We start from the raw sequence: 13,160 nt of genomic DNA on the forward strand, positions 1-13,160 counted from the left end.
ATGATGAATCTTCTAATTGTTTAATAGTTTAAAATACATATATATATACATATAATGCATGTACATAATATACATATATGTATACGTATATGTATTGCGATATACATTATTCTAATAGAATAATGTTTTACAACTATATGTCAATTATTTTTATTAATTTAATTTGTTTCTGTAAAACGTTTCTGTAAATCGTTATTATACTTATATAGTGTTTATGAATATCATTTATAATAAATATATATTTTATTCAAGTTGTATTTATTAATGTTACCTAGAACAGAAAATTATAATAATGTCAAAATAAGAAGAAAACAATTAAATTATGATAGAAAAGTTATTTAATTTTTATAGTAATTTTTCGTCATTTTTTGACGTCATTGTAATTTTCTTTTCTGTGTCGAAAAAGGACCCCTAATTTTATTAGCGTCAGTCCCCGAAAAGTCACATCCGCCTCTGTATTCTACATTTAATTTTATATTATTTTTAATTTCGATATAAGTCAGAACAGAAATAACAGATAATATCTGATTTTCTTCGTGTCATGTTTGTGATCTTGTGTTTATAACATGTATTTATACGTGTTGATTATATACATACGGTAGGACAAATAGATGTCGGGCTAAAACACGCAAGTCATAGAATTTGCCGATTTTCGTGGCAGTTGCCTCGCGAAAGCAAATCGAAAAGGACGTGTGTTAATAAAATTAACTAAACATCTGTAATAAAGTGTGCATTAAATTAAATGTACTTTAAAATCTAGTTTTATTAATTTAATTCCGTGAAAATTTTCTGTGAGAATATAACTTATTTTATACATTGTTAACCAGTCTTCAAAATAATTACATTAAAGGTATAATATTCTAATATAATTCAATTCTATCTCTCTTTAGATTTGTCTCTTACATATGTACATACATATGTATATATACACACGCATTTGTATGTATAATGAAATATATCTATATGTATCGAGAAAATACAATACATTATATGTATTTTATTTTTAAAAATATATAAAAAATCTAGTATAATAATTATAAGTAATTATATTAATCGATTATAAACTAATTAATACATAAATATTTTTAAATAATATTAGATCATGTCGGGAAATATTCCTCAGTCGGAATCAGAGAACAAAGAAAATGTGTATTTGGACGCACACAATAAATTTTCCGGCAACTGTAAAAACAAGAAAGGATTGATAGTAAATGCAGATTGTTCTATATTAAATTGCACAACAGTGCTGCCCAAGACTTGCTGTGAGAAAACAAATTTTAAAATCTTTTGCGATGACGATAAGGAAAGTTCCCGTTCACGCTCACGCGAACGAAAGAACATGTGTAAAATTAGAAAGCGAAACAGTGATAAGACGACTGAAAAAACAAATACATTAACAACAAAAGTCGAAAAAAAGAAAAGTTCAGATGCCATTTTATATAGGTGAAAAACATTTTATGAAAAATTCTTTCTATCTAAAAACTTTCTTATGATATCTTATTAAACATAATATATTTTTTCTTATTTTTATAAAGAATTTAAACTTTAAAAAGTCAAAATTAAGAAATACATAACTGACATTTACACACAAATATATTTAAAAAATTTGTTTACTAGATAGATTAGTGATACCTAAACAAAATAAAGTCGTATGTGTGCTAAAAAGTTTATTTTATTTTTTGTAGAGCACGTTCTTCAAGCAACTATCGAAGCAAAGTTTCTATAGATAATAACAACATGAACAATAAATTATTTCAGAGGTAATGTAAATTATTTTTTAAATAAATGTATATATAATTTATTTAAGAATTATTTTATCTAGAAAAAATACAAAGTAAAAAATATTATAAATAAACAAAAACAAGTATAAAAATATTAAAATATATTTATTTATCATACAAGCGATATTTATTGTAATTAACAAGAAAAACGTGATATGATCGCCAGTTAAATTTTTAAAAAACCAAATTAGGCAGGAATTGATTGAACAACACCGGCAAAGTTTAAATTTCTTTTATTAGAAAAGAAACGACGTTTCGACCATCAATTAGGTCCTCTTCAGGCTATAAAAATTACATAATACATTTTGGTAATACAATAAAATAAAAACAATAATAAAAATATTAGTGAATAATCGATGTATAAGAGAACTCAAAATTATAATAAGATATACGTAAATACCTATTGAATTAAAATACATATTCCAATCAACGAATGATCAGGTAACTGTCAGTTGTAACACAGCTGTTTTTATTTTATTGTATTACCGAAATGTATTATGTAATTTTTATAGCCTGAAGAGGACCTAATTGATGGTCGAAACGTCGTTTCTTTTCTAATAAAAGAAATTTAAACTTTGCCGGTGTTGGTCAATCAATTCCTGCCTAATTTGATTTATTGTAATGTTAACCGATTTTTTGTCCATAGATCGTGCTCCGAAACTAGAAAAATTCCTCCACAGTACGCACAATGCGTTGCAGCAGCATCGTCACATACTCCTACACGCTTAAAATCTAAACATCTTTCCGCTGAAGTTAAAAAACGAACACTTACGAGTATTGAAATGTGGAAGGACAAAATGAGGAAGTCATACGGTTAGTATCTTGAAAAGATTTATATCGTAATATGTGTTATAACCGATTGTGTGTGTTTTATCCTGATCTTGCTCCGAAAGCAAAATAATTTATAAATACGCGAAAAGATTTATATGAGAAAACATTTTTTACTCGTACAATTTTTTCAGGTGCTGTGCCTAAAAACTTGGCAAACAAATATCCCAATGTACATAAAACACATACTAAAATCAAGCAGCGAAAGAGTGTTGAATTCGTTCTAGAGCCTCAAAGATTGAATCTTCAATCCAAGATAGACCAAATTAAGCCCAAAAATAAAAATGAAAATGAAAATGTCAAGACGATACATTCTTGGGGAACTGTAATTAAGCATTTACCAAATGAATTTGTGCCAATTCTGCAAGATAATAATTTATTATATCCGCAATTTGATATGAATTCCAAGTAAGCCATAACAAAAACAATTTGTATAATAAAATAGATATTCATTAATAGCAAATAGGAATTGATCCGTATTTTACTAGTGTTACATTAAATTTTTAATTCAAAAACAATTTTAATTAATTTTAGCGCGTTAGTACTTTAGATAATTAATACTAGAGCCTTCGTATTTTTTTTTTGTTTTTTAATTATTCAATTATGAATTAATTATTATGTCATCACAAAACATAATGTCTATATCAATTGATTAATTAGAACTATAATTGCGATAATTGAAAAATTTCTTTACGATACTTTGAATTGTTACGAAACAGTATTGCTGGAAATGTTCAACCGAATAACACATTGATTAGTTCTACAACTTCCGCAACACCCTTAGATGGTCCTTCGAGCTTACCATTAACTCCAACCAAGGTAATATAAAATATAATTTGTAAAACAAACACAAAAATGTACATGCATTGATATTTAATATTAATGTATAGATTATTATATTAATTTTATTTCGATTTTAGTTTGATATATACGTATCAGACTTTTAAAATAAAATGTTGTACAAGTATATGTAAGAATTGTATAAGGTGAATTGGATTATGAAGCATTTTAATTCATTTATTTGTTATAATATTTGTAAAAATATTTGTTGGTGAAAGGTACGTTATGTGAAACGCGAAGTGACATGCAAATTATCGACTGATATAGAAGTCTTCAATGATATTCATTCATTTGAGCATGCTTACTTTGACGACGTGCCGTACATGGAACGCAAAAGGGAGGACAATGCTCCCAAATTGTCTTTTCGTTTTCTAAAACAAGATGTAAACGCAAGTCAAAGAAATGTCATCGTAGGATATTTGATTCGTCTTGGAGTAAGTATATAGTTTAATTACGGATATAAATATTTCACGTTTATGCACAAATAAAGAACTAAAGGAGCATATATAATTTTGGTGAACTCATGTTTTGTTATAAACGTACAAAAATAATTTTTTATGTCTATCAATTACGAAACAATGACAAAAATGACAATTAATACTAGATATTTTTTTATCTCGTTAACGCGTTGGAAATTAAAATAAAAACTTGAATTTAAATTGTATTGAACTTTGATTATGACTTTTATGATTATGGCAATTTTGTAGGTGCATTGCGAATACTCATCTAATCTCATATATCAGACTGTCAAGTTATTCGATGTCACCATTGACAGAATTTTGGTAGATACGAATGATATCCAATTATTAGCCTTAACGTGTCTATGGATAACTCTCAAACGAGAAGTAACTAGTCATAAAATGCCATCGGTAATAAAACTTTTTAATCAGAGAAAATATTCGATGAGGAAGACTATTCTTCTGTTATTAAATAATTCAATAGTAATTTTAATATAAATTTATTATATATTTTGTATTTGCTTAGGTAACTACGGTACTGCAATTAGCGAAGGATTTATATATAAATCGAGAGAAAGATTTATTAATGTATGAGAAGAAGATTCTCTATGCTGTTGAATTCAACTTACGATTCGGCGATCCTTTTAGTTTACTTTGCTATTACTTATTAGATGTGGTACGAAGTGGCAAATGTAATATTAATCTGAATGATGTTCCACGCATCTATTTTTGTGGTAGTTACTTGGTACGCGAACACACACAGAGATATACAATTTAATTTTTATTGTAAATTATTATATCTGCAGATAAATAAGTAATTTATTTCTTATATTATAGCTCGATATATCCATGCTGGATGAAAAGTTAAGTGATACGTCAGTATGTGTTCTGTGCGTAATGGCGGCAGAGTTATCGCTTTGTTTTATATATTCGAATGACATTATTAATTTGAATTACGCATGGAATTACCAAGAATGGAGAAATAAATTGTTGCTCACAGAGTAAGTAAATTGGCGATTAAATAAATCTTTCTTTTATCTCAAACAGATGCACTACAATAGTTACATCTTGCTTATAAAGCATTTAAGATTTTTATCATATCACGAAAGAACAAGACATAAATCTTTAATCACAAACACTTTTTAAATAGTCAGGTTTATTATTGTAATAAATATATCATCAAGCAAGAAATTGTAAAGAATAATTATTGAAAAAAATTATAAGAATAACTTAAATAAAAGAATAATGTATTATTTTTGTAATCTAGAAAATAATGACACGTTTTCTGAAAGAATTAATTTTAAATTTTGCAAATTATTTGTATTAATTCGGAATGTTTTTTTTCAGATGGGAACAAAGAAATTTGAGTTTTATAAAACAGATTATAATACAACAAGCGTTGACTTTAAATAAATTTGGTGCAACTCAAGTTTATAAAAAATATTTGCGCAGTAAATACGGTAAAGTGTCCGATTTTGTCCTCAATAAAATGAAGAAAGCTTTAAATTCTGTTAATAAAATATAAGAGAACGTATTTTTTTGTGGAAAGCCTTATAAAATTGTAATGGAAACATTTTTAAATAATAGTTTAAGTACTTTTTTAGTTAAAAATAAATTAATTAAAATTTTTTACTATAAATAAAATAGCAAATATACAAAATACAAACACATATAGGTTACATATAGGTAACAAAAATAGAAGAAAGAAATTTTCTGAAAAAACAAAACTGTGTTAGATTTCGTTAATTTTTACATTATAAAATAATTTTTATAATATTAAATTAATTTTATAATACTATTAATACTATAACATTTTTAAAAGATTTTTTTAATTATATTTAAATATTTTAAAAGCAACATATATATAAAATTAATATAAAATTAATATAAAATTAATTTAACATTATACAATTTTTTAAAAATTAACAGAAGATAACACGAATTTGTTTTTTCGGAAGATTTCTTTCTTAATTACAAGTTTTTTATATCTTATATGTGTTTGTATTTTGTATATCTTGCGTATTTTATTTATAATAAAAAATTTTAATTTATTTATTTTTAATTAAAAAAATACTTAAACTATTATTTAAAAATGGTTCCGTTACAATTTTTTGACGCTTTCCACAAAAAGTACTTCTCTTTGTATCTGTGTATTTTTAGCTAAAAGTTTATTCTTTTGACATTTCAGGGTAGAATAGATAATTTCATTTATCATATTTTAAAAATTATACAAGATGATTAAGTTAAGTTGACTCACTTTGTATAATATATTATACAAAAAAATACTTCTCTTAAATTTTAACTGAATTTAAAGCTTTCTTCATTTTATCGAGAACAAAATCGGACACTTTGTATAATATATTATAATATGTTATAATATATTATAATATATTATACAAAGTGAGTCAACATAATCATTTTGTATAATTTTTAAAATATGATAAATGAAATTATCTATTCTACCCTGAAATGTCAAAAGAATAAACTTTTAGCTAAAAATAACCGAAAGTTTATTAACATGTTGGCGCCTAAGATGGCCTTTTATATCGTCGTCGACGGGTGCTCGGTCTTCAGATTCCACACAGATGGATATCGCTCGGGTTATTAATTTTAATCAGGATGTGGATTAAGGATTAGTGATATATATATGTATTATGTTCCAGTTAAAAATGTATTTATTGCGATCCTCTATATATATATCGTAGAGTCGTTACAGACGTCGGAGATTTCGCTGTGGTTAACGCCGCCAGAGATGACTATAATTATGATCTCTTTTCTCTCGAAGATCCCCATTTTTATACGCGTTGTCCACAAAGTATTCCCACCCCAAAGTATAGGACCAATCAGAGCAGTTTTCATTTAAACAGCTTAAATCGTTTTTAGTCTTCGCGAAAAACAATAACTTTGGCGAACGAGAGAGATTCGGCTTACGGTCGCACAAATAAATAAAAATGTAACAACACATTAAAAATTAAACCGATCGAAGGACAAGTAGACGAAAATATAAATAAAATAAATCAACGTCTCTCTCGTTTTCCTTTCTCTTATACACGGCTAAAATAAAATATATAAAAATGCCTACAAACATTTCTATTTTAATATTTATTTTTAAAAGTGTTAAAATTTATTTTAGTTTTAAAAATTATTGTAAAATTTTATGCATTGTATGTTCGGAAAAATATATATTTTTTTATTATTGACAATTGAAGAAAATCATGATTTCTTATGTTAATGTCGATATTTTAAAATGTATTATCTCTATCGCGATAATATGTCAATTTGCATAAACATAAATGAGGTCATCGACTGTAACAGTATTTATTTATCTAACAGTTCTCTATACGAGTCATTGATATATAACCTAATAATGATAATTTCTCAGCAATAATAATATCACATATATAGTACGACATCCATCGTAAGCAATCAGATGCTGTTAAAATTTTCGAGTGCGAAAATTTAATGATTTCCGTAGTCCCGTTGAATACTTGCCCAAGTATCCCACTTATTGTCCCATGAGTTATCAGTGGATAACAATTCTTTCACGTTGTCCTAAAGAGAATGTGTAATATGTCTTTAAAAAATATACAGCTATACAATTTTTTAAAATTAAAATTATATGCAATTGTCTCATCATTTGAAAGACGATATTTTCTTGTGAAAAAAGATGTATAAACATTTTTAATTATTTTATAATATTATAACGATTAAGCTCTCTCTCTCTCTCTTTCTCTTTCGATTTACATAGGAAAAATATTTTTATAATTAATTGATACTTTATTGTATTATTTTCATATATTATTAATAATGAGATTAATCAACTAATATATTTATATTCATCTTAATCAATTAATATATTTACAAGTGCCATTTAATAATTATATGATATTTAATATCTAATTTTTTTCAATATAGTTAATATGAATAAAAAATCCAAACCAGCGGAAAGCTGTTAATTAAACTTCAAACTAAATAACGAAAATTAAAATCTAATAGGGGAAATTAAAAAATTTAAAGTTAAATAAAGATAATGTTAATCTTCTTACCTTGAATAATACATTGCGCTTATCATCCCAGGCGCCGAAAAGACGCAACAGATGCGGTTGCTTCGAATATAAAGTGCTCGCGGCTAAAATGCCATGTTTCAATTCTTCCAAGGCATTCGGGGTCTTCTCGGCCGAACTGACAATTATCCTTGGTGGCTCTAAGCCTAAATTACAACGCTCCCATTCTTTGATAGGCACCTGACCACCATTCGGGCAAAGCAAGGCATAGTCTTCCTGTTTGCCTGCATCGTCCTTCTCGTTATCTAAAATATGATATATGTTTATGAAATAGCAAATAATTGAATATAATCAAATATAATTTATTATACTCACTATATACACATATATAATTTATTATACTCACCGAGCTGCTTCAAAGACGTTAAAGGTAGGAATGCAACATCTCCTTTACCATCCTTCAAACATCTATGAAAGAATAAGATGCAAATTACATTTTTATAGAAGCTAATATAAAGTCTCATAGACAAAAGATATACATTTTTATTATCGAATTATAAAAAAGAATTTTACATAATGAATTTTATTCTGAGAAGAAGGGTCATGTGTGTAGAATTTATTTCTACAATTTAGCTGAAAATATTGTCACGTACTATCGATGAAGATTTATATAAAATTACCTGAGTGCTCCTTTTCCGCCATTGTAATATTCCGCATTCGTAGGTCTGCATTTCGTGGCTTCTTTCACTTGATCGTCACCAGATTTGATATTGCCGACGCATAATTGACAAGACTTGGACTGGAGAGATGCGCCAGGTGCACAAGACTCGGAGAAGAAGGCATCCATCTCTCCCGGTTCATTAATAAGCCCCTTTTGTTTAAGAATATGAGCCGGTGCGGAATAACCAGCGAAATCACCCACGTAGCCGCTGTGACAAGATTTCTTGCCTCTGAGATCCTCTGGAAAAGGAAATTATTGACGGTAATTCATAACGAAAACTTGTAAAAAGCTTCTTTAAACACGATTCTTTCTACAAACTTGTTTTTAATTGTTTGCAATTTACATATATTTTTTTAAATGTTTATCTATAAAAAATATTGTTAATATCTTTTATAATTTGTCTCAGTTCTAAGATAAATAAATTCTAATTCTCATTTTCAAAATTGAATATATTTTAAAATCTTGTTTCAGAGCAGATGCGGAGGTTTGATCGAAATGTTTAAATTTGAAATACGCAAATTCGTATACCTAATCCATTTATAGAAGAACCGCTCTTCACAACAGCGACTGCCGGTCTTTCGTTGACTTGCGTTGATCCCTCGCCGTAAGTCTCAGCGACGATCGGTTTTGCATTATAATTGTCGATTGCCAATTTCACCGATCCGCCATCGATCACAGTTATGTCCGCTCCGTTATCCCTGACAGCCTTCAAGCAAGCAATCTCATCCTGTTCCAGTATGCAGTCAAATCTAGGTCTGGCATCTCTATAGAAATTATAACATAAAGTACGAGCATCTACCACTTTTTGTTAACAACAAATGCGTTGATAGTTAAATCTGAAGTTTCCATTACGGTAATTATAGTTTTATCATTTATAGTATATTTACATTTGTGGTGCTTTATTGACAAAAAAAAGTTTAATTTTCACGTTAATAATTATTAGTGAATAATAAATTAATTTTTATTTTAAAGCAAAGTCTCTTCTCTGATGGAAAAGAAAAAAATGGATATATATTCTATGCGCAATTACCTGGAGAATGCGGCTTTAGCGAGACTGCGACACTTGTCCAGCGCACTTTGACTCCAAACGCACCAACGAGCATTCCTCTCCGGAGCTCCGGAATTTCTTTCGATCACATCCATATATTTTGCGCTTTTCAGATGCTCTTCCGGAGATATTGGTGGCGCGGCGACAGCCAAGGTTTTCTCGTCAAGCAACATGAGATCCTTCCACCAATCTGCCTTCTCGGTCTCGCCAAGCTGACCTAGTTCCGTTAGTTCCTAAAACGTTTTGAAATTAAAGAAATTATTTAAATTAAATCTATAATTTTCTCCTTAATATATGATATGAGTAATTTATCTGTCATATTTGTTACAATGATAAATTCTTGTAAATTTCTTGTCTCTTTCATTATGCTTATCAGATTAAAATTACATCTTCCAATTAGTAAAATATCATGTAAATATTTTTTTACATCCTTATACAACATTCAATATGTCGTTTAATATAAGCTCTTAAGAAATAAATCTCACGCACTCTCTGAATAGTTATCGCGTTCGGAACATCATCCCCGTTGATCATGTATCCTTGCCAAGGTCGGGCGGCCCATGTGCACGGTTTCGTATGGGCGTCAATGGGTACTTTGCTACCGTCCGGACAGAAGTATCGGAACTCAGCCGGATTTTCGGGTGTCGGCACCGCCGGGGTGACCCCAACGGGCAAGCCGAAGAAGCGCTTCACGTAGATGACTTTCGTAAAGGCAACATCACCGCCGTTGTGAGCCAGACAGCGCAACGCGCCCTCGTATCCGGAATATATGTCTGGATAATCGCACACGTCTGGTTTCTCGCAAAGAGCACACATATTACTGTATGTCTCCTCTGGAAAAAGATATAATGAGAATAGCGATACATGTCTTGGTAAGATATTTTCGAAATACACTTACTCCAAAAAAGTGGTACACTTAAAATTTGAAAAAAAATTACGGAATTTTAAGTGATGAAAATTACGAAATTTTAAATGATGAGAAACCTTTCTATCACAATTATTTACGAAGTTATCGTCATTTGAAATTTGATGATTTTTTCCAAACTTTAAGTGTACCGGTTTTTTGGAGTGAGTGTATCTAAATAAAGAAAAAAATATTAACAAATTTTATCAGAAAAAATGAACATTTGAAAAAAGATATGCAATACAATTATTTCTACTTATTTGCATCAATGTGTATGCTATTATAATTTTATCTCGATATAAATATGAGATATAGAATTAAAATTATTTTGTGTAAAAAAAAAAAGATAACAGCGAGTCGATTTATACCTGTTATTTCACAGTTAACAATATTGTTTACTGGCAGTTCGTCTATAGGACATAATTGATGCAAATTCCGTAGATTGCTGCCACTTACTGAGTCTCTGATTGATCTCGGGATCGGGCGACCACCTGCCCACCAGACAGCCTTTGTTGAAGAGCGTGCTCAAAGCACGAAGCTCATTCTCGCGAGCGGAATATTCCGGGTTGTTGATATCGGTCAGCACACCCATAGCAGTGAGTTTCGTGATGGGAATCTTGTAACCGACATTACGGCCCACGCCTGTATGGCAGGACTTAAGACCCCTCAGGCCTTGAACGTTGTTAATGTTCAGATCCTTGTGTATGACAGCTACCGCCTCATAACGATACGTCGCGTCGGGTTCCTCCTTCGTTCTCACCTGATAGCACAAGTACAAAAAGAAGGAATTCACGTCATACATTATTCATCCCGCTTAAAAAATATATCCCATTCTCGAGAGAGCGTGAAATACGTACGAGAAATCTTAAACCAGCGAATGATAATCTTAGATTTTTTTAAGGTAAATATATTCAAAGTAATTTTTCTCTCAAATATATTCTTACACAATACGTATTTAGTTATATTGATTGTTATATAATTTTCTTTTATAATTTTCTTCTATAATTACTTCTTATATTTAGTTATATTAATTGTTATATAATTTTCTTCTATAATTTTCTTCTATAATTATTTCTTATTTTATAAATAATATTTTATCAAATATAAAATATTAAATCTTTTGACGCATCCATACATTCTATTACATTTATTTTTGATCTCTTATTGCAACTCGAATTTATTTTAGATTTATTTTTCTCATTCATTAAAACTAGAAATATAATTTTTGAATAATTCAAGTTATCTCTAATTACCTGTTCAACGACACTGTATCCGTTTTTTCCAGCTAAATGATTCTTCGCCGCGAGATACATATCTTCAGGATCCACGGCAACGATGTCAGCTTCCCTTTTGCCAACCCTCTCAATACAGTCGTATCGATCGCGACCGGAAATACACGATATCAGAATGCCTTTGCTGGCCGAATCCTCCATCATCTTCTCGCATTCCTTCGCATACTTCACTGGGATGCACATCGTAACTGTACGCATAATAAAACATGCTTCATAAAAAATCAAGTTAATGATTCAATAAAATTTTTATCAGATGCACATCTAAATACACTTGAAACCTTGTTGATCAGACTCGAGATTTTAACAAGATAGAAAGAATATTATTCGAGATTTTAAACTTAAAATCCCTGAGATTAGGATACTGAAACTGCTATAATTAAACTGATGTAATTTATTCACTTTAATTTTCTATAGATCAACATAAAAATGTAGAAATAGTTTTCATTATTCTTTATGAATATCTTGTTGATAATGTTGTGTACTTTTAAATTCACAAACTTACACAATTAGAAAAAATTATAATTAATTTTTGTACATCGTGTTACATTTGCTTTTCAATAAGTGATTCTAATAATTTTCCTTCATTTTTATGAATCGATTGTCGGAGCTTCGTGAAATACTTACGCACTCGTGGCGGACTCGTGGCGGATACAGCCACCATCGCGAAGATCGCGAACACCGCGAATCTGTGCAGCATCTTGATTACTGCACCACGCTGATTACGGTATCGTGCAATTTTTACCTCCAAAAAACGCAAGACAAGTATGGACCGAAAATGTGAAGCAAAGAAGAAGAGGAACCTGGTACAGATGGTGTCTTCGACGACAACTTGTCGAGACCGTCGAGAGAAGCGATCTACGTACGTTCTTTTATAGATGCGTCTTTTTCTTCTTCGGATCTCGGAGTCTGGAGAGGGGAGTTTTACTCTTTCCCCTTTATCTCTTTTCCTCTTGAGTTTAGCGATTCCTGTCATTCTCTCTCTTTCAGTTTATTTCGCGTAATGACATCGTCGTCATTATTTATTCGATTCTTCGCCTCTCCTGCGGCAATGGCACTTTCCGTGTCTTGTCGCGCGAAGAGAAAAACATATTTTTCGTTTTTAATTTTTATCATAAAAATATTGACTACAAGATACAACTGCAACTACAAGTTTTTTTATCAATATACAAAACATTCAATAACAATTATTATACGAATAAAAATTGTGATAATTTTTGTTTTGTATGCAAATATACAAATTTAATTATAAAACTTTTTAATTCATAAACAATTAAAACAATTTAT

General features: G+C 29.4%; 2 protein-coding genes across 2 annotated transcripts; one reads left to right on the forward strand and one right to left on the reverse strand.

Moving 5' to 3' along the window:
* The first annotated feature begins 646 nt into the window (after nt 1–646).
* LOC114934455 (uncharacterized) lies at nt 647–5,651 on the forward strand. Its single transcript, XM_029307115.2, has 11 exons — nt 647–850; nt 1,100–1,443; nt 1,686–1,760; nt 2,428–2,594; nt 2,744–3,017; nt 3,329–3,428; nt 3,668–3,883; nt 4,157–4,318; nt 4,434–4,652; nt 4,745–4,908; nt 5,255–5,651. The coding sequence occupies exons 2-11, from the start codon at nt 1,103–1,105 to the stop codon at nt 5,430–5,432; spliced, it is 1,896 nt and encodes a 631-aa protein (XP_029162948.1). The 5' UTR covers nt 647–850; nt 1,100–1,102; the 3' UTR covers nt 5,433–5,651.
* A 1,558-nt stretch (nt 5,652–7,209) lies between these two features.
* Tsf1 (transferrin 1) lies at nt 7,210–12,739 on the reverse strand. Its single transcript, XM_029307099.2, has 10 exons — nt 12,501–12,739; nt 11,838–12,064; nt 11,041–11,344; nt 10,170–10,513; nt 9,663–9,913; nt 9,161–9,396; nt 8,592–8,871; nt 8,318–8,379; nt 7,954–8,216; nt 7,210–7,459 (listed from the first exon to the last, which is right to left on the reverse strand). The coding sequence occupies exons 1-10, from the start codon at nt 12,571–12,573 to the stop codon at nt 7,367–7,369; spliced, it is 2,133 nt and encodes a 710-aa protein (XP_029162932.2). The 5' UTR covers nt 12,574–12,739; the 3' UTR covers nt 7,210–7,366.
* Nucleotides 12,740–13,160: the final 421 nt, after the last annotated feature.

This window comes from Nylanderia fulva, unplaced genomic scaffold, assembly GCF_048542155.1.
Source record: "Nylanderia fulva isolate GAGA-0341 unplaced genomic scaffold, ASM4854215v1 Scaffold7, whole genome shotgun sequence".
In the NCBI taxonomy this organism is placed as follows: domain Eukaryota; kingdom Metazoa; phylum Arthropoda; class Insecta; order Hymenoptera; family Formicidae; genus Nylanderia; species Nylanderia fulva.